The sequence below is a fragment of the Phyllostomus discolor genome, chromosome 2 (assembly GCF_004126475.2).
Source record: "Phyllostomus discolor isolate MPI-MPIP mPhyDis1 chromosome 2, mPhyDis1.pri.v3, whole genome shotgun sequence".
NCBI classification, from domain to species: domain Eukaryota; kingdom Metazoa; phylum Chordata; class Mammalia; order Chiroptera; family Phyllostomidae; genus Phyllostomus; species Phyllostomus discolor.
The window spans coordinates 8,531,978-8,547,458 of NC_040904.2; the positions used below are offsets into that span (position 1 = coordinate 8,531,978).

The 15,481-nt window shown below is 54.4% G+C and overlaps 1 protein-coding gene across 5 annotated transcripts in view; it reads left to right on the top strand.

The window, feature by feature from the left end:
* The window catches only part of PKNOX1 (PBX/knotted 1 homeobox 1), a 53,693-nt gene extending 43,351 nt beyond the window's left edge, over window positions 1-10,342 (top strand). For all 5 annotated transcript variants that reach the window (XM_036017474.1, XM_036017476.1, XM_028505061.2 and 2 more), the window contains 2 exons: window positions 4,736-4,908; window positions 7,108-10,342. In XM_036017474.1, coding sequence (XP_035873367.1) covers window positions 4,736-4,908; window positions 7,108-7,319 — 385 coding nt within the window. In that variant the 3' untranslated portion in view covers window positions 7,320-10,342. The remainder of the gene's footprint in view (window positions 1-4,735; window positions 4,909-7,107) is intronic.
* Window positions 10,343-15,481: the final 5,139 nt, after the last annotated feature.

Genomic DNA, 15,481 nt, shown 5'->3' on the forward strand with positions numbered 1-15,481 from the left:
GAATAGTATGGGAAATGTAGAAGCTAAAGAACTTATAAGTATGACACGTGGACATGAACTAAAGTGGGGGATGTGGGTGGGAGAGGGTGTGCAGGGTAGAGGGGAGTGAAGGGGGAAATGGGACAACTGTAATAGCATAAATCAGTAAAATATATTTTAAAAAATTATCCCTGGCTCGTGTGGCTAGGTGGATTGAGTACCAGCCTGTGAACTGAGAGGTTGCCGGTTCGATTCCCACTCAGGGCACATACCTGGGTTGTTGGCCAGGTCCCTAGCTGGGGGTGAGCAAGAGACAGCCGATCTGTGCATCTCTCACACATCGATATTTCTCTCCCTCCTTTTTCCTTGCTCTAAAAGTAAATCAATAAAATCTTAAAAATTAAAATTAAGCAACCTTAGGACTTCTTGGTCAAGATGGAGGTATAGGTAAACATGGCTTGTCACCTTGCACAACCACAGCAAAATTACAACTAAAATATAGAACAGCCAGAACCATCAGAAAATCCAACTATGGGGAAGTCTGACAACTGAGGAATTAAAGAAACAACGTTCATCCAGACAGGTAGGAGGGACAGAGGGGCAGAGACGAGGAGAGCTGGAAGGGGCTGGTCCCGAACCCACGCATGGTGGATGTAAAAGGAAGAGATATATCTCAGTGGGAGCGAGGGGTCCTGCCCTCACACCAGACCAATCTGCCCAGGGTTCCAGTGCCAGGAAGATGAGTCCCCGTAACTTCTGGCTGCGAAAACCTGTGAGGTTGGGTCAGTGGAGGAAACCGTAGGGTTCTCAGGCTTCTCCTCCCAAAGGGCTTGCACCACACACGCATTTACTCAGACTCACTTCCTTTGGGCTTCAGCGCCAGCGCACACAGGGAGGAACCCAAGTGTCTGGCAGCAGGGTGAGAACTGGGGGACAGCTTCCTCCCGGACAGACCTGCAGACAGCGGCTGTTATACCTTTTCCGAGCCCTCCCCCACACAGAGCCATAGTGCAGTGGCAACATGTCTGAGTCTCCGTCAGCCTGGCTCACATGGTTAGCCCCGCCCTGATGATTACCTGAGGGTCTGCCCCATCCAACTTACAGGCCCACCCAAGCAGTCCTGGCAACAGAGGCTTTCCACCCTGGCAACAGAGGCTTTCCACATGAAGGGCTGGGCTAGGTGCAGACTTCAGACCTTCCTAAATCCACTCAAGCAACAGCTGAGCCCAGTCCCTGTACCTGTCGCTGAGTGGCCCTGGGCCGGGCACCAGCAGTGGCTGTCTGCAGATCTCTTTATAGTTTATGCCAAGGGGTCCAGAACATAGAACACAGGTGGAGGCGGACATTGGCCTGCACCACCCAGGAAATCCCAGAGCCTGCACACCCAATGGGCAGTTACAGACCACATGGGAGCACCACCCAACCACCTCCACAAGCCACAAAGGAAGGTGGTTGCTAGCCAGGGGTCACAGCCAGTCCTACCAGCTGTCTGGACTGGGTAAATCCCTCCCATTGACCTGCTGACGACAATCAAGACTCATCTACAAGGGAGGGAGTACTCAGCCCACATGGGGGCGTACCTCGAGTGCCCAGCTTGGGTGATAGGGGAGGCTGTGCCACTGGGCCCTTTGGACACCTACTACATTAGGCCACTCTACCAAGACACAGAGTCGAAGCAGCCCTACTGAACACATAGAAACAAACAGGGAGGCTGCAAAAAGGACGAGACAGAGAAATACGGCCCGAATGGAGAACAGAACACAACTCCAGAAAATGGAGATAAGCGATCCATCAGATGCAGAGTTCAAAACACTGTTTATAAGGATTCTCGAGAAACTCGGTACTTCAATAGCATAAAAAAGACCTAGGTAGAAATGAAGGATATATAACAGAAATAAAGAACAATTTACGGGGAATCAACAGCAGAGTGGATGAAGCCAGGAATCAGATCTATGATTTGGAACATAAGGAAGAAAAAGACATCCATTCAGAACACCAAGAAGAAAAAAGAATCCAAAAAATTGAGGATAGTGTAAGGAACCTCTGGGACATCTTCAAACATTCCAACATTCATATTGTAGGGGGGCCAGAAGAAGAAGAGAAAGAGCAAGAAATTGGAAATCTATTTGAAAATATAATACAAGAAAACTTCCGTAATTTGGTGAAGGAAATGGACATGCAAGTCCAGGAAGCACAGAGAGTCCCAAACAAGATGGATGTGAAGAGGCCCCCTCCAAATCACATCGTAATTAAAATGCCAAGGGTTAAAGATAAAGAGAGAATCTCAAAAGCAGCAAGAGAAAAGCAGTTAGTTACTTACAGGGGAGTTCCCATAAGACTGTCAGCTGATTTCTCAAAAGAAACTTTGCGGGCTAGAAGGGATTGGCAAGAAGTATTCACAGTCATGAAAAATGGGGACCTCCAGCCAAGATTGCCCTACCCAGCAAAGCTGTCATTTAGAATGGCACAGCAGATAGTGTGCTTCCCAGACAAGGGAAAGGGAAAGAAGTTCATCATCACCAAGCCCTTATTATATGAAATGTTAAAGAGACTTAAGAGAAAGAAGATCAAAACTATGAACAATAAAATGGCAAAAATACCTATCCGTCAACAGTTGAATCTAAAAAACTAAGCAAACAAGAAGAACAGAGACAGAACCATGTGATGCGTGGGTCACCGGCCAGCAGTGACCACGGAATGCTGCGGATGGCTCGACGAAACGCGAGAAAAAACATGCACAGAGACAGACTAGTTTCTGTGGAGAAGTATGGACGGAATGGCCACCCCCTCTAGTGGGGAGCGCGCCGATTTACCATCCAAACCTGCTTTTATTGGGCTCGTTTTGCATAATAATTCAGGTGAAGTACAGTACTCATTACGAGGAAGTAAGGAACAATAGATAATAAGGAACTCTGCGGGTCTATTTTGAGTCGGGGTCAAAGAGCTGTAAGACTTTGAGGAACAAACTAACTTCCTCCTTAGACCCTTCTCATTCAACTGAGAGCATTCTAAACAAAGCAGGTTTCACAGTAATTTACATGTTCTTTTTTTTTTTTTAAAGATTTTATTTATTTATTTATTAGAGAGGGAAGGGAGGGAGATAGAGAGAGAAACATCAATGTGCGGTTTCTGGGGGTTATGGCCTGCAACCCAGGAATGTACCCTGGCTGGGAATCGAACCTGCGACACTTTGGTTCCCAGCCTGCGCTCAATCCACTGAGCTATGCCAGCCAGGGCTACATGTTCTTTCTTAGGCCTGATCATCCAGGGAATCCGCCCTTTTTAGCACAGAGCTGCACCACCCTGTCACTGTTTCAGGCTTAGGTGGAGCAAGGGAACTAAGGCAACCAAGAGATGAGATTTTCTCCCAGACGATGAGAACTCAGGCTATGTCAAAGCCGAGGGGCGGGGGGTCCATCACCCCCTTTTGCTGTAGCCCCCAAAGTCCTTCTTTGGGGGGCCTTCCACGTGATTGTGCCTGTCTTAGGTCGTTCCCCCCTTGGGGAATCTTACCCGTCTTTGGCTAACTGACCAAGCTTTGGGGTTATTCAGTTATGAATGAAGCAGCAGAAGCAGTGCTTCTGCCAGGGAGATAAGCTTTTGTCTCCTTGCTGGCTTATGGTTCCAAGGGCGTTCCCTTAGCCTTAGTCTAGGTGGGGGTTACAGCTTCTGATACCAGGCAGGGCGGTTCCCAACAACCATGGATACGGAGAGTGTTTTGATGGTTGCCAGATGGGAAGGGGAAGGGGGAGAATGGGTGAAGAGCTGAGGGGGTTGAGAAGTATAAACAGGTAGCTAGAGAATAGCCATGGGGGTGTAAAGCACAGTACAGGAGATGGAGCAGCCAAAGAACTTACACTCATGACCATGGAGATGAACAAGGTGTGGGGGTTGCCTGAGGGAGTGGGTGGGGGCCTGGGCGGAAGGGGACAGAGAAGGAAAAATCAGGACAACTGTAACAGCGTAATCAACGAAATACAGTATTAAAAAACGGGAACTAGCTCACTTGCACATGCCTTTTGAAAAGCTCAGTGATCGAGGCTGGAGTCGGCCCTGAAGGCCCAGGGCTCATCCCCCACTCCATGCCCCGCGGCGCAGGGCGGGCAGGTGGGGTCACACAGCCTCAGGCTTCAGGGGACACAGCTTTGCTGCTTTGACCTGCCTCCCCCCTAGAGAAAACAGCGTCGCGTCACGTTCGCAGTTTGGGCAGTACCATCGGCATCACCATGAACATCCAGTTCGCAGACGTGGGCTGAGTCAGTTAAAGTGGGAAAAGGGTGACGTGGGCGAGTTGGTCTTGATTCCAATGAGTTATTTTGAAAGCCGCATGCCCTGTTTTTTTGTGGGTTTTTTTGACACTGAGATAATATGCTTGTCACCGCTCTAATACCTGTTGTGGAAAGGAAGATGAGTTACTCTGATCGTTTTGTGTTGTTTTTATTTTAATACTTTATTTATTTATTTTTAGAGCAAGGGGAAGGAAGGGAGAAAGAGGGAGAGAAACAACAATGTGTGGTTGCCTCTTATGTGCCCCCTACTGGGGACCTGGCCCACAACTCAGGCATGTGCCCTGACTGGGAATTGAACCCGCCGCCCTTTGGTTCGCAGACCAGCACTCATTTCACTGAGCCACACCAGCCAGGGCTCGTGTTGTTTTAAAGCAGCTTGTTTCCTGGAAAGACTTTGTTGTTCTTCTGGGGGTCTTTAAAAAGGTCATTTTGATGAAAGTTCTTCCTTTGTCAACCTCAATGCTCAGGTTCATCAATGCTAGAAGACGAATTCTTCAGCCGATGTTGGATTCTAGTTGTTCAGAAACCCCCAAAACAAAGAAGAAAACTGCTCAGAACAGACCAGTTCAGAGGTTTTGGCCCGACTCCATTGCGTCGGGAGTCTCCCAGCCACCGCCCAGCGAGCTCGCCATGTCAGAAGGTACAGAGCCCAGGGCGCATGTGGGTGACACCACAGGGCGGGTGGTGAGCCCCAAGCACCGTCACCTCCTGAGAGTTGAGGGGACATGAACCAAGGTGTGTGCAGTTGTCTGCTTCTGTGTCGGAAGTGTGAGGACGCGTCCTCCCGTGTGCTAAGGGACTGCGAGGTCACTCACACACAACACGTGAAACGTGACCCACACCAAGACCCAGCGCCAGCAGTGCGTTCTGTGGCCTTTCGTCTTCCTTTTCCCTCGCACGTGGGGCACAGGGTGGCATTGTCACCTGGTCACCCCTGGCACTTCTCCCTCTTGACCCCTCAGGCCCCTGGGCCCTTGTCTGGCTTTGTCTGCCCCCTTTGACCCTGCCCCCTTTCTGATGTGTTTACACACGTCTTTCTGGTTCGTTTGCGGGCGTTTTTAAGTGTATATGATGGTGTTACCACCTCATTGCTACTTTTTTCATTCTCCTTCTTCGTTTTCCCTCAGCAGGGTAGCTGCTGTAAGTCAAGAACGTTTGGGCCATTATTTGTTCACACACACCCCCCGCCCGGCAGAGACTCCGGCTGCCTGTCCGTTAGGCAGAGAACGGTCACGCTGTCGCGGATGCTGCTTGGGTTTTGGACTATTTTTCTGTCTCGTGGCGGATCATTTCTCTTCCTGCCTGCCGGCTCCCCTGTCCCTTCCTGCCGCCGCGTCCGAGCTTCCTCTCGCCCCTCCCAGTGCGCTCTTCCCAGCAGACACCGCGGTTTCGCCCCCGCAGTTCCCTGCGAGCGTTTCTCTCTGTCTCTGCCGCGGCTGCTGGCGTTTGGCACCCACGGGGCACAGTTACAACTGGCACTCCGTGCCGCTCTCTGCCGAGTCCGTCCTCTGTCAGCTCTGGGTCTGGCGATTGAGTCTTTTTTTTTTAAAAAAAAAAAGATTTTATTTATTTATTTTGGGGGAGAGGGGAAGAGAAGGACAAAGAGAGGGAGAGAAACATCAGTGTGTGGTTGCCTCTCGCAAGCCCCTTACTGGAGACCTGGCCCACATGACTGGGAATCAAACCTGCGACCCTTTGGTTCGTAGGTGGGCACTCAGTCCACTGAGCCACACTAGCCAGGGCTGGTGATTGAGTCTTGTTCCCAGCAGGTTCAGTCCCAGGCTGACCACCCCCACACTCATAGAAGGCCTTGAGTGCTCCGCCCAGTGTCCAGGTAGTGGGTGTGTCCACTCTGGCTCCTGAGCTCTGAATACCCCTCTGTCCTCTTAGGTGGTCCTGGCCCCAGCACGCGCATGCCATCTGTCCTCTGCCCAGTGCTGAAGGCATTCCACCGCCTCGTGGGCCGGGCTTGGTCCCGCCCCTCACAGTGGGCGGTGCATCAGGCTTACTTTGTTTCCACTTAACTCCTCTTGACTCGTGGTGTCTGCGTTTTCACCTTTGTCTTTATCACTCGGGTTTTGATATGTAGTGGCCCTAAATTCGTGCTCAAATAATTTAAGTTGTTATTTTCTCTTTTAATACAATAATTAGGTAGAAGGGTACTATTCCTCGCTGCCCCTGTCCTCCCCTTCAGAAAAGGCAGTGCCTGTCTGTCAGGGGAAAAGTTCAAATGCGATTGTCCACTGAATAGAAATGTCCCCTCCATCCGAGCGTCCAGCCTTCTCCAGAGACGACCCTCATTCCCAGCGTCCTGTCCCTGTCCCCAGTGCACACGAGACGGTGTTCTGTGCTCAGGCAAGAGTGAATGAAGCTCTCTCCCCAAATGTAACATCCACAGCGGTGTCTCCCTTTGCTCTCGCCGTGTATTAACACGCTGGAGACTCCTAACGGGCGAGCACGTGAGACGCACCGAGGTCCCCAAGACAGACAGGCATCGGCGCGTCCCAGGTTCTTTCCGTCTTTCCCCTTCCCGGCTGTTCTCCTCGCTCCACCTCACCCCCCTCGCTTTGTTTCCTTGTTACGTCTGTGTGGGCCTCTCCTGTTCCCCAGTCTCGTGTCCTTCTTGGGGCGCTCGTTCTGCCCTGACCCCTGAGGCCTTCGGCCAGGCCCGAGGCCCACCCCAGAAGCAGCCTCCCAGGTGCCCGTTGCGCCTCCCGGGCACACACAGGGGTCTTCCCGGGAGGTCAGAGAAGCAGGGAGCACCCACTGGGTGACCGCGTTTTCCTCCGCCGAGCACTAACACGAATAGTGACCGCCACGTTCTGCTGGTCTGCCGCAGGAGCCGTTGTGACGATCACCACCCCCGTGAGCATGAACGTGGACAGCCTCCAGTCCCTGTCCTCGGACGGCGCCACCCTGGCCGTGCAGCAGGTCATGATGGCGGAGCAGAGCGAGGACGAGTCCGTGGACAGCCCGGGGGCGGGCAGGGCCGCGCTCACCCCCGCTCACATCAGCGGGCTGGTCCTGGAGAACAGCGACTCCCTGCAGTAGGCCGCGGCCGGGACCCAGGCGGCCGGGACCCAGGGGGCGCCAGGACCCAGGGCCGCGGGCCTGGCTTTTTAATAGTTTGCACAGCAAACATTTTACACAGTTTTATTTCTGATCTGTTTTATATGTAGATATAGAAGAGTGCACTTTTGTATTTCATAGCGAGCTTCCAGAGCGTCTGTGCCGGTGCAGCGACCTCTTTCGAGTGTGTGCGCACGCGTGTGGGTGCGTGTGGGTTTCCGAGGAATGTCTTTAAAGGTGTAACGCTAACAGTGTGATGGATGACAGACAGACACCCCCGTGAGCCCCTGGCTAGGTTAAGGATCGGTGCTGCCGTTTTGTAGAGAATTGTGCAGTTTCAACTGAGTTCTGTGGTTAAAGCAGGCCTCGTGGGCCGACTGGCTTGTGTGGCCCACGGGCTGAAAGAAGCTTCCGCACCTTCCAGCCGCCGGTGCAGGGCGGACAGGACAGGACTCGGCAGCAAGCTGGCGCGACTCCGCGGCGGGCGCACACAGCCCCAGGGCCCCGCGTCCCCCGCCATCCGGGGGCCTGTTCCGTTCGCTATATATAGAAAGAAACTCCTATTTTTACCTTGCTGGACTTATTGGATAAAAAAGCTATTTTTATAAATTCCTTATGAATTGGATTATGACTATATTGAGGGTAAAATTTCTAGAGAAGAAACCATACATGCTTACTATTTCAATTTGGAGTGTGGTGAATTGGTTGAATTTCGTGAACCTGCCCCAAGATAGCTAGGGTAATAATTTACAGTTACTACTATGAAAGAAACAACTATTTAATGAGATTTTGGCATCTTCAAATTTTAGTTCAGATGTAAATGCTCAGATTGCATTTCCACGTCATCTAAACGTCCGTGGCAAGGCACCCGCCAACCAGGACTTCGCTAAGTGAGGTGGCAGACAGTGATCAGTTAAAGCTCTCACCGTCCGTGTTTCAGCCTAAGTTACATTTGACGGCGGTTAAGTGGTGACCACACCACGTTAGCCGCGTATTGTTTTGGGGTTTGTTAGTCAGCCATATGTTACGCATAGAATGTTTATTATTATAAACTAATATAAAATGTCCTCCATCCCACTGGCTCAGACCTGAACGCTAACAAGTCGCAAACAGTCACCTTTGTTCCGTGACTGACAGAGACCACGAAGGGAGGGGACGGAAACGAGTGGGGCCTCGCTGACCGCTCCTGCTGTTGGCCGCACGTGTGCCGTGTGCGGGCGGTCCTGGGGCCCGTGCGTCCTCCTCGTGGGTGTGACTCTGGAGTTTCCAGAGCCCTCCGCTCCTCTCCAGCACACGAGATCTGGAGTAACGTTAGGGCTCCCGTTTCCTGGTGACGAGACGGACCGAAATCGTAGACTGGGTTTTGTCTACTTTGGTTGATTGGTTTTCATCTGTTGGCTGGCAAGCGGGGCTGTTGAGCAGAGAGAGGAAACAGGACACCTCGTTTCACAGAGCAGGCCTGCGCGTAACCCCACCGGGGTGCTCGCCGGGGGGTCGGCGCCTTCCCAAAGGAGGGGCCCGCGGCTGGGAAGGCTGCCATACCTGGGCTGCAGCTACAGCGGCTGGTCGTGGACCAGGGTCCCTTTGAGAGGTTTTCAGAGCTAGAGCAGATTTTTTCTGGGGCTGACTTTTCCTTAAAAATGGATTCATTAAAGTCAATCATAGGAAACTACTTCCTGGATAACCTAGAAGGCAGGGAGAAATAATAGGAATTTCTTTTAGAAAAATATTTCAGGAGCTTTAAAAAGAAAAACTTGACTGTCAACTCTTTGGGGAGATAATACCATTTTTAAGCAGCTATTGATTGCATTCCTTATTTATGAACAGTTTTTACTATTTTAAGTCTACACAACTTTAAAAGGTCATTTTAGCTTTACTTAAATTCTAACTTTGCTGGACTTCTCAGAAACGAGAGTCGGTGGAAGCCAGCCCTCTCCTCCTTGGCCCCGCCCTCCCTCCGTCCCTCTGGGCCACCCTGCTCTTGGGTTTAGTGTGGACACACTCAGAGGGTATGGGCTCCGTATGGTCATTGCCTCTCCCCCACCAGAAACCGTGCCCACGGGGGCAGCAGACTGTCAGCCAGGGCTGCGCACACCACGTCAGTTCGGAGGCGGCTGCACGAGGGCTCTCGTTGGCCCGGACCCAAGCCTCTGGGCCCAGGGGCACAGCGTGCGCCTCTGCAGCCGAAGCCGGTGCCCAGTGCCCTGAGCTCTCAGTCACTGCCATCAGGGGGCCAGGGTGAAGGCCACCTAGAGAGCATGCACTCCTGGGCAGACCTAGCCTGCAGTTTCTCTGACCTCTCCCCCTCACAACCGCCTGCTGTGGCTGTTTGGTCCGGAAAACTGCTGCCCAGCACACAGGTTGTCAGAGTCCGCCTTGTTGGAGCCCGTTGTCCAGCCCTCGGGCATCACAAGGACCTGTGAAAGCACCGCTTCTGCTGAGCTGTCACCGTGAACAGGCCGGTGCTTTGCTCTGGTTAAACTCCCCGCTGAGGCACGGGGCTTCTGAATGTGTGAGACCCCAGACAAGCACGTCGTCCCCGCTGCTCAGCCGCTGAGCAGGTGGCTGACAGCTCCAGCTGGTGGACTGACCCAGCTCCCAGTCTTCTGGTTCCAGATGGTGAATAGTGTAAGCATGTATCCTGTGTGCAGAGGCCAGGGCCCTGCCCGTTCACAGCCGCAGAGCGCCACCGCTCCAGCCCCACACCGAGGGTTTAGGGGTTCGGTTCCGTCCCGTCGTTGGGTGACCCGACTCTGCCCTTTGGGAGAGAGTGTTGGACCAACTCAGACGTGCCTGGGAGGTGTGACAGGCCCAGTGCTGGCCGTCAGGGACAGAGTGACTCGGCAGCCTGCCTTTGTTTTAGTTACGTTTGGTCTATGAACTGACAATCTTTAAAACGTGAATACTGTAACAATATGTTTTCTTGGATTGTTGTCTTTAAAAGGGATTTTTGTGAAGCAATTGATTTATCAAAGCAAAAAAATTAAAAATAGAAACACGCTTTATGGAAGTTTTATTTTCTGAAGCTCACGTCACCGCATGCCGCTTTCCCGTTTTAAATTACGCGTTTAGGCTGTTGACGTGTTTGCTGGTGACAGTTGGGGTTCGTGGTGACCCCTGCACATTTAAAACTCAGGGTCACCCTGCACTGGAGCCGTTAACGTTTTCAGGAATCTACGATTACTTCAGTTAGTCATTGGCTTTCCAGGAAAAAGTTAGAAAGTTCTATTTGCATTTTATTGTATTTCATCATGAATCTTATGACTGATAGAAACGAGAAGAATGATTGATGAGTGAGGTACTGCCTTTCACGGCTCCCACTGGAAGCCGAGTGCCAGGCGCTCCGGCCCCCGGCACAGGCGTCTGGGCTGCTGCAGAGGGCGCGTCGGCGCCCCCAAGACTGCGCCCCGAGGCTGCCGTGAGTCAGCACCTGCACGTCTTTAAACAGGGCGCCTGAGAGCGTGGATCCCGCCGCCGACCAGGGCTCACAGCTGCGAGCGAGCGCACTGTCGGGAGGGGCTCTGACGGGCGGAAATGGAGTCACTGCTCCGTTGTTGCTCCGACGCCTCGAGGTCAGAGGTGAGGGTGGGCGTGACATTTAACCAGGTAGGGGCCCAGCCCTTGACCGTCACCTCTAGACTCCAAGTGCTCTACTTGGAAAGAAAAGAAATTTGGCTTGTGAGGTTTACTGTAGCTCAAAAGTACTGTTTTTGACAAAGAAAATTTTATCTATCTGGAGAGAGATGCGTTAACAAGTAATGACCCAGCAAACCCTGAAAATGAGAACTGAATTGGCATCGAACGTTTAGCGCTTTGCCTTTTTTTGCTTCGTGCAGACGTCCCAGGTGGGGGCCGTTATGTTCAGCCCGCGTGCACTGCTGTGTGCACTCTGCTGTGTGCACGTGGTAAGAAGAAATTCCTCGCACAGATTATGTTTGCCCTTTTTAGTTAGATTCTCTTACCTTCTCCGAGACCTGGGATGGCCACAGCATTTTTACACTGAAACTTGCACAGTTGCAGCCCACGTGGCTCGCTGAAGCACACACTGCTCCAGGAGGCTCGCTCTCTCTGTCACCCTGACCCAGGCTGGGCCGGGCCTCTGCGAGGGGTGGGCGGGGCACAGGGGGTCCCGTCTCCGCAGGGTCTCCTGCTCCGGCCTGGCGTCCGTGAGGGACAAGGGAGTGTTGCCTGCCTGAGGAGTTCCGCACTTGACATACAGAGAGCATTACCTTGCACAGATATTTCTATTTTTTATATCATGGGTTAAATGAGCCCAAGACTTCAGCCCGTGAAAGCCAATAGTGGCTGTGACATAAAGGAGGAACTCTCATCCCGGCAGGCCTGACGGGGGCATTCTAATGATGTTGGCAGCTTTGGTTGCTTGGATGTTTTTAGAAAATGGGTGGTAGATAAAGTCAGGTGTATTTTAAAAAATACTTTGCTGTAAACTCAATTTTCCCCTGATGTCATCTCAGCACAGCCACGCGTGTTCAGAGGTGGGCTGTGAGGCCCTGGCTGGCTCGTGTCTGGGGCTGGGGGTCTAGCGCAGCCCCGAGTCTGCAAACCGGAGGGTGTGCGTGTCAGCCCGGAATGGCCAGCCCAAGGGCTTGCAGGGAAGGCTCGGCCGAGCAGAGCCAGGGAGGCCGAGCAAGCGGCGTTTGCAGGAGGAGGTGAGTGTGTGGAGGCCGTGGGCTGGGGCCCCCAGCATGCACCTGTGGCTTTGATCAGAGGAGGGTCAGAGCAGAGGCCCCGGGTCCGTCCCAGGGTGACTTGGAAGCCAGAAGAAGGTAGCACAGGAACTGACTTGGTTGCCTTGGGGCAAAGACATCTTAATATCCAGGTGCAAAGATGATGAGACCGAACACCGGTGGTTTGGGCAGAGCCACAGGGAGGGTTTCCGTTCGGTGAGGGATGCGTGGACTGTAAACAGGTGACGAGGCGAGAGGGGCCTTTCCCTTTCTTTCTTACATCTAATGCTGTCAGGGAGATCGTAATTAGGGTGAGGGGAAGATTGCTGCAAATCAATGAGAAAAAACTAGAAATCGAGAGGAAGACAGCAGGACACTCACTGGAAGGCAGACGCAGGAGGCAGCAGGCACAGGCAGTGCCGGGCGCAGGCGTGGGGAGCACTGTATCAGGCAGGGCCAGGCAGGCAGCACTGTGTGTGCGAGCGGGAGCCTGCACACCGCCGGCGGGCGTGTCCGTGGGACTGCCGGCCCCAACGGCACGGAAGGGTGATGAGTCTCAGCCAGGGCGCACGCAGGGCTCGTGGCAGCATCTCTCCTTTTTGACACTGGGTTGTTTTCCCCTTGTTCCGTGTCTCCTGATTTGTGGTTGAATGCCGCCTGTTTTCTGTAGAGCAGTAGGGGCCACAGTAGGTAGTCCTCAGGCCCAGAAGCGGGTGCACCCCCTCTGACAGGCCGCTGGTGTGGGGCCAAGTCAGTCTGTTCGACCCGTTGCTGGGTGTGGGTTTTGTTGCTCCGGTTACCCTCAGATTTCCACAGCCCGGGTCTCCTCTGTGTTCCTGCCAAGCCTCAGCTTCCGGCAGGTGCTGCAAGCCTGCACCTGGCTCTGGCCAGCCCCCACCCCCCGGCCCCACCCCCCAGCAGAAGACCAGGTGACGCTCAGGTGGAGGCAGGGTGTGTTCCTGGTTCAGCCTCAGTGGCAGGCAGGCCGTGTCCGGGGCTCAAGGTTCAGCACCTGGGCGGTCTGCCCGCTCCTACCTCTGCGGCAGACACAGCTGGGTGGGGTCTAGGGCCGGAGCCTGCATCTGAAAGGTTTTCTGCTCCCCTCCACCAAGTAGTGGTTCTTACTGGGAGGGGACGGGGTTGTTTCTGCCCCAGTGGGTTAAGGCTTTGGCTTCACAGGAGGGAAGGCTGGTGTGGTGGGTGGGGTGGCAGGCCTGTGTACCTGGGGCAGGGTGGGGTGTCTCCAGTTCCCTGCCCCAGTCCCCAGCCCTCCCCTTTGCAGCTGCCTCCTCTTCCTGCACTGCCAAGGGGAGCACCCTGTGTCCCCTTCCACTCTGGAGGGCTTGCCACTCTTTGGGATGGAGTCACCTGGTAGCCTTGTGACCACAACTCTCTGAGCTTGAGTTTGGATTTTGCATATTATCCACCTTTTCTCATTGTCAGGGTGCCTGTCATGTTCTCGTGGCTTTCTACATCCAAAATGGAAGCGGAGCCACAAATGGTGTGAAAAACTAGGTTCTCAGATAGATGAGGATGCAGGAAAAAGCAAAACCAGGTCTGTCGCACAGTCCCACCGGTGAACGAGAAGCACACAAAACACCGTTGGTTGTCTGAGGACGCTCTGCGGTGGGGTGGGCGGGGAGGGGACCTCGGCTGCGGGCCCAGGACGGCCACCAGCAGCGAGGGCGGCCTGTCCAGACCCGGAGTGGGGTGCAGACCCAGCTCTCTGCACCCGAGGTGCCAGGTTCCATGAGGATGGGGATCAGGCAGGGGGAGACTGGGTTTGGAAACCATTTCTATTCATGAGGTAAGGCGTGGTTTCGTTACTGTCCACCTTAGCGCCGAGCAGCTCAAAGCCACTGCAGTTCCTGGTTCCTTGTCCGGGAAGGTCGTTCTTTCTGCAGGTGTCCGGGGTCAGGTGGCAGGTTGTGTGTTCCACGACGGCCACGGCAGCACTTTCAGCCCCCTTGTTCTTCTAAGACTTCGTCCATCAAGTGAGGCCCCTCCTCCTGAAACTGGGTGAGGTTTCATCACCACTGTAACGTCAGAGCAGCAGGAGGTGGTGGTGACGCTGGTGACTGAGAGGTTTACACCGAGGGTGGACCGCTCCCACCTAGCTCGCTCTTGGGACCACTGCCCGTGGGCCCCTGGCCACCGTGCGGTGGGGAAGACCAGCCACACGCAGAGGCTGTGAGTGGTTCCAGCCGGAGCCGGCACCAACCAGCAGGCAGGTGAGAGTGAGGGAGCTCGCAGACACGTCCCGCTGTGCTGGGGACGGCGGAGCAGTGGCGGCTGTCCCTGGACGAGCGCTGCTCCAAGCACAGCCGTGGGGCAGCGGTGGCCCCTGCTTTCCGCCGCTGTCGGGGGCGGCTTGTGAAGCGCCCTCTTTGTGCTCCGTGGCGCTGGGGTGGGCCTGTTTTCCTCCAGAGGGTCAGCACCGGCCTCTCGGAAGCCCACCTGCGGACCCACGGACGCACTCAGCGAGCCTGGGGAACCCCGATGCTGGCTCTGGATCCAGTCACTGTCCCCCAGCTTTGCTGTTGGGTGAAGGGAGGCGTCTCAAGGGGGCTTGGGAGGGAGTGGGCGGCGCACACACGGCCCACTGCCGGGACCCCACGGCCAGACCACCGCCCGCGTCCTCCAGGCGCGGCGGTGCCGTCGTCGGTGCAAATGGCCGGCAAAGCAGCTCTGCGCTCCAACTCGTATCATCCCCGACTGCGTGCTCACTGTCCAGCCCCCGCTGGGCCACCCCAGGGCCAGTCCTGCCTGAGGTGCTCCCACTACAGGGGGCCGCAGACGTGAAGGAGATGCCCGCCCAGCCCGGGAAGGAAAGGCCTGATTATTCTGAACTGTAAATCACAGAAGCCAGATTGAGTTAACGAGAGGGCTGAACAATGAAACCAACAGCCCTGTCCTGCTATTACAATGCTTAAGGAGTGACTCATCCGCAGACCGGCGTTCCTGAAACGAAGTCTTTGTAAGGGGCATCTGCCCCGACGATGGGTGTGCTGCGCAGTCTGAAGCACTCTGTTGTCTTAAGTGGGTTACGTGTGATCTGGCACTGCTGTTCTTGCACACGCCGGTCCCACCAGCCCTGTCCTTTTAAATAAACAGCACAGACAAGAGCACCGTACTCCCCACCGAGCCCAGCGCACTGGTCTGCCCCACAGGAGGCTCCCGGCGGCTCAGGTCTGCGTGTTCATGCCCCACCCCGAGGTCGCTTCAGTCCACCCAGGCCATGCCCCGGCCTCGGGGCGTCCCCACCTGCCCCAGCCTGGTTACAGCTGTGGGTGCAGGGCAAGGAGGCCGAGCTAATGAAAGGAGGGAGGGTTAGATGCCAAGGAAGGTCAAAAAGTCCCTGGCCCTGGGCATCTGCCTCCTGCTGTGGGGGCTGCGGCAAGATCCCAACAGGAAAATGGGGGGAAGCGGGGTGCCTGGTTGCCCACACCCTCACGG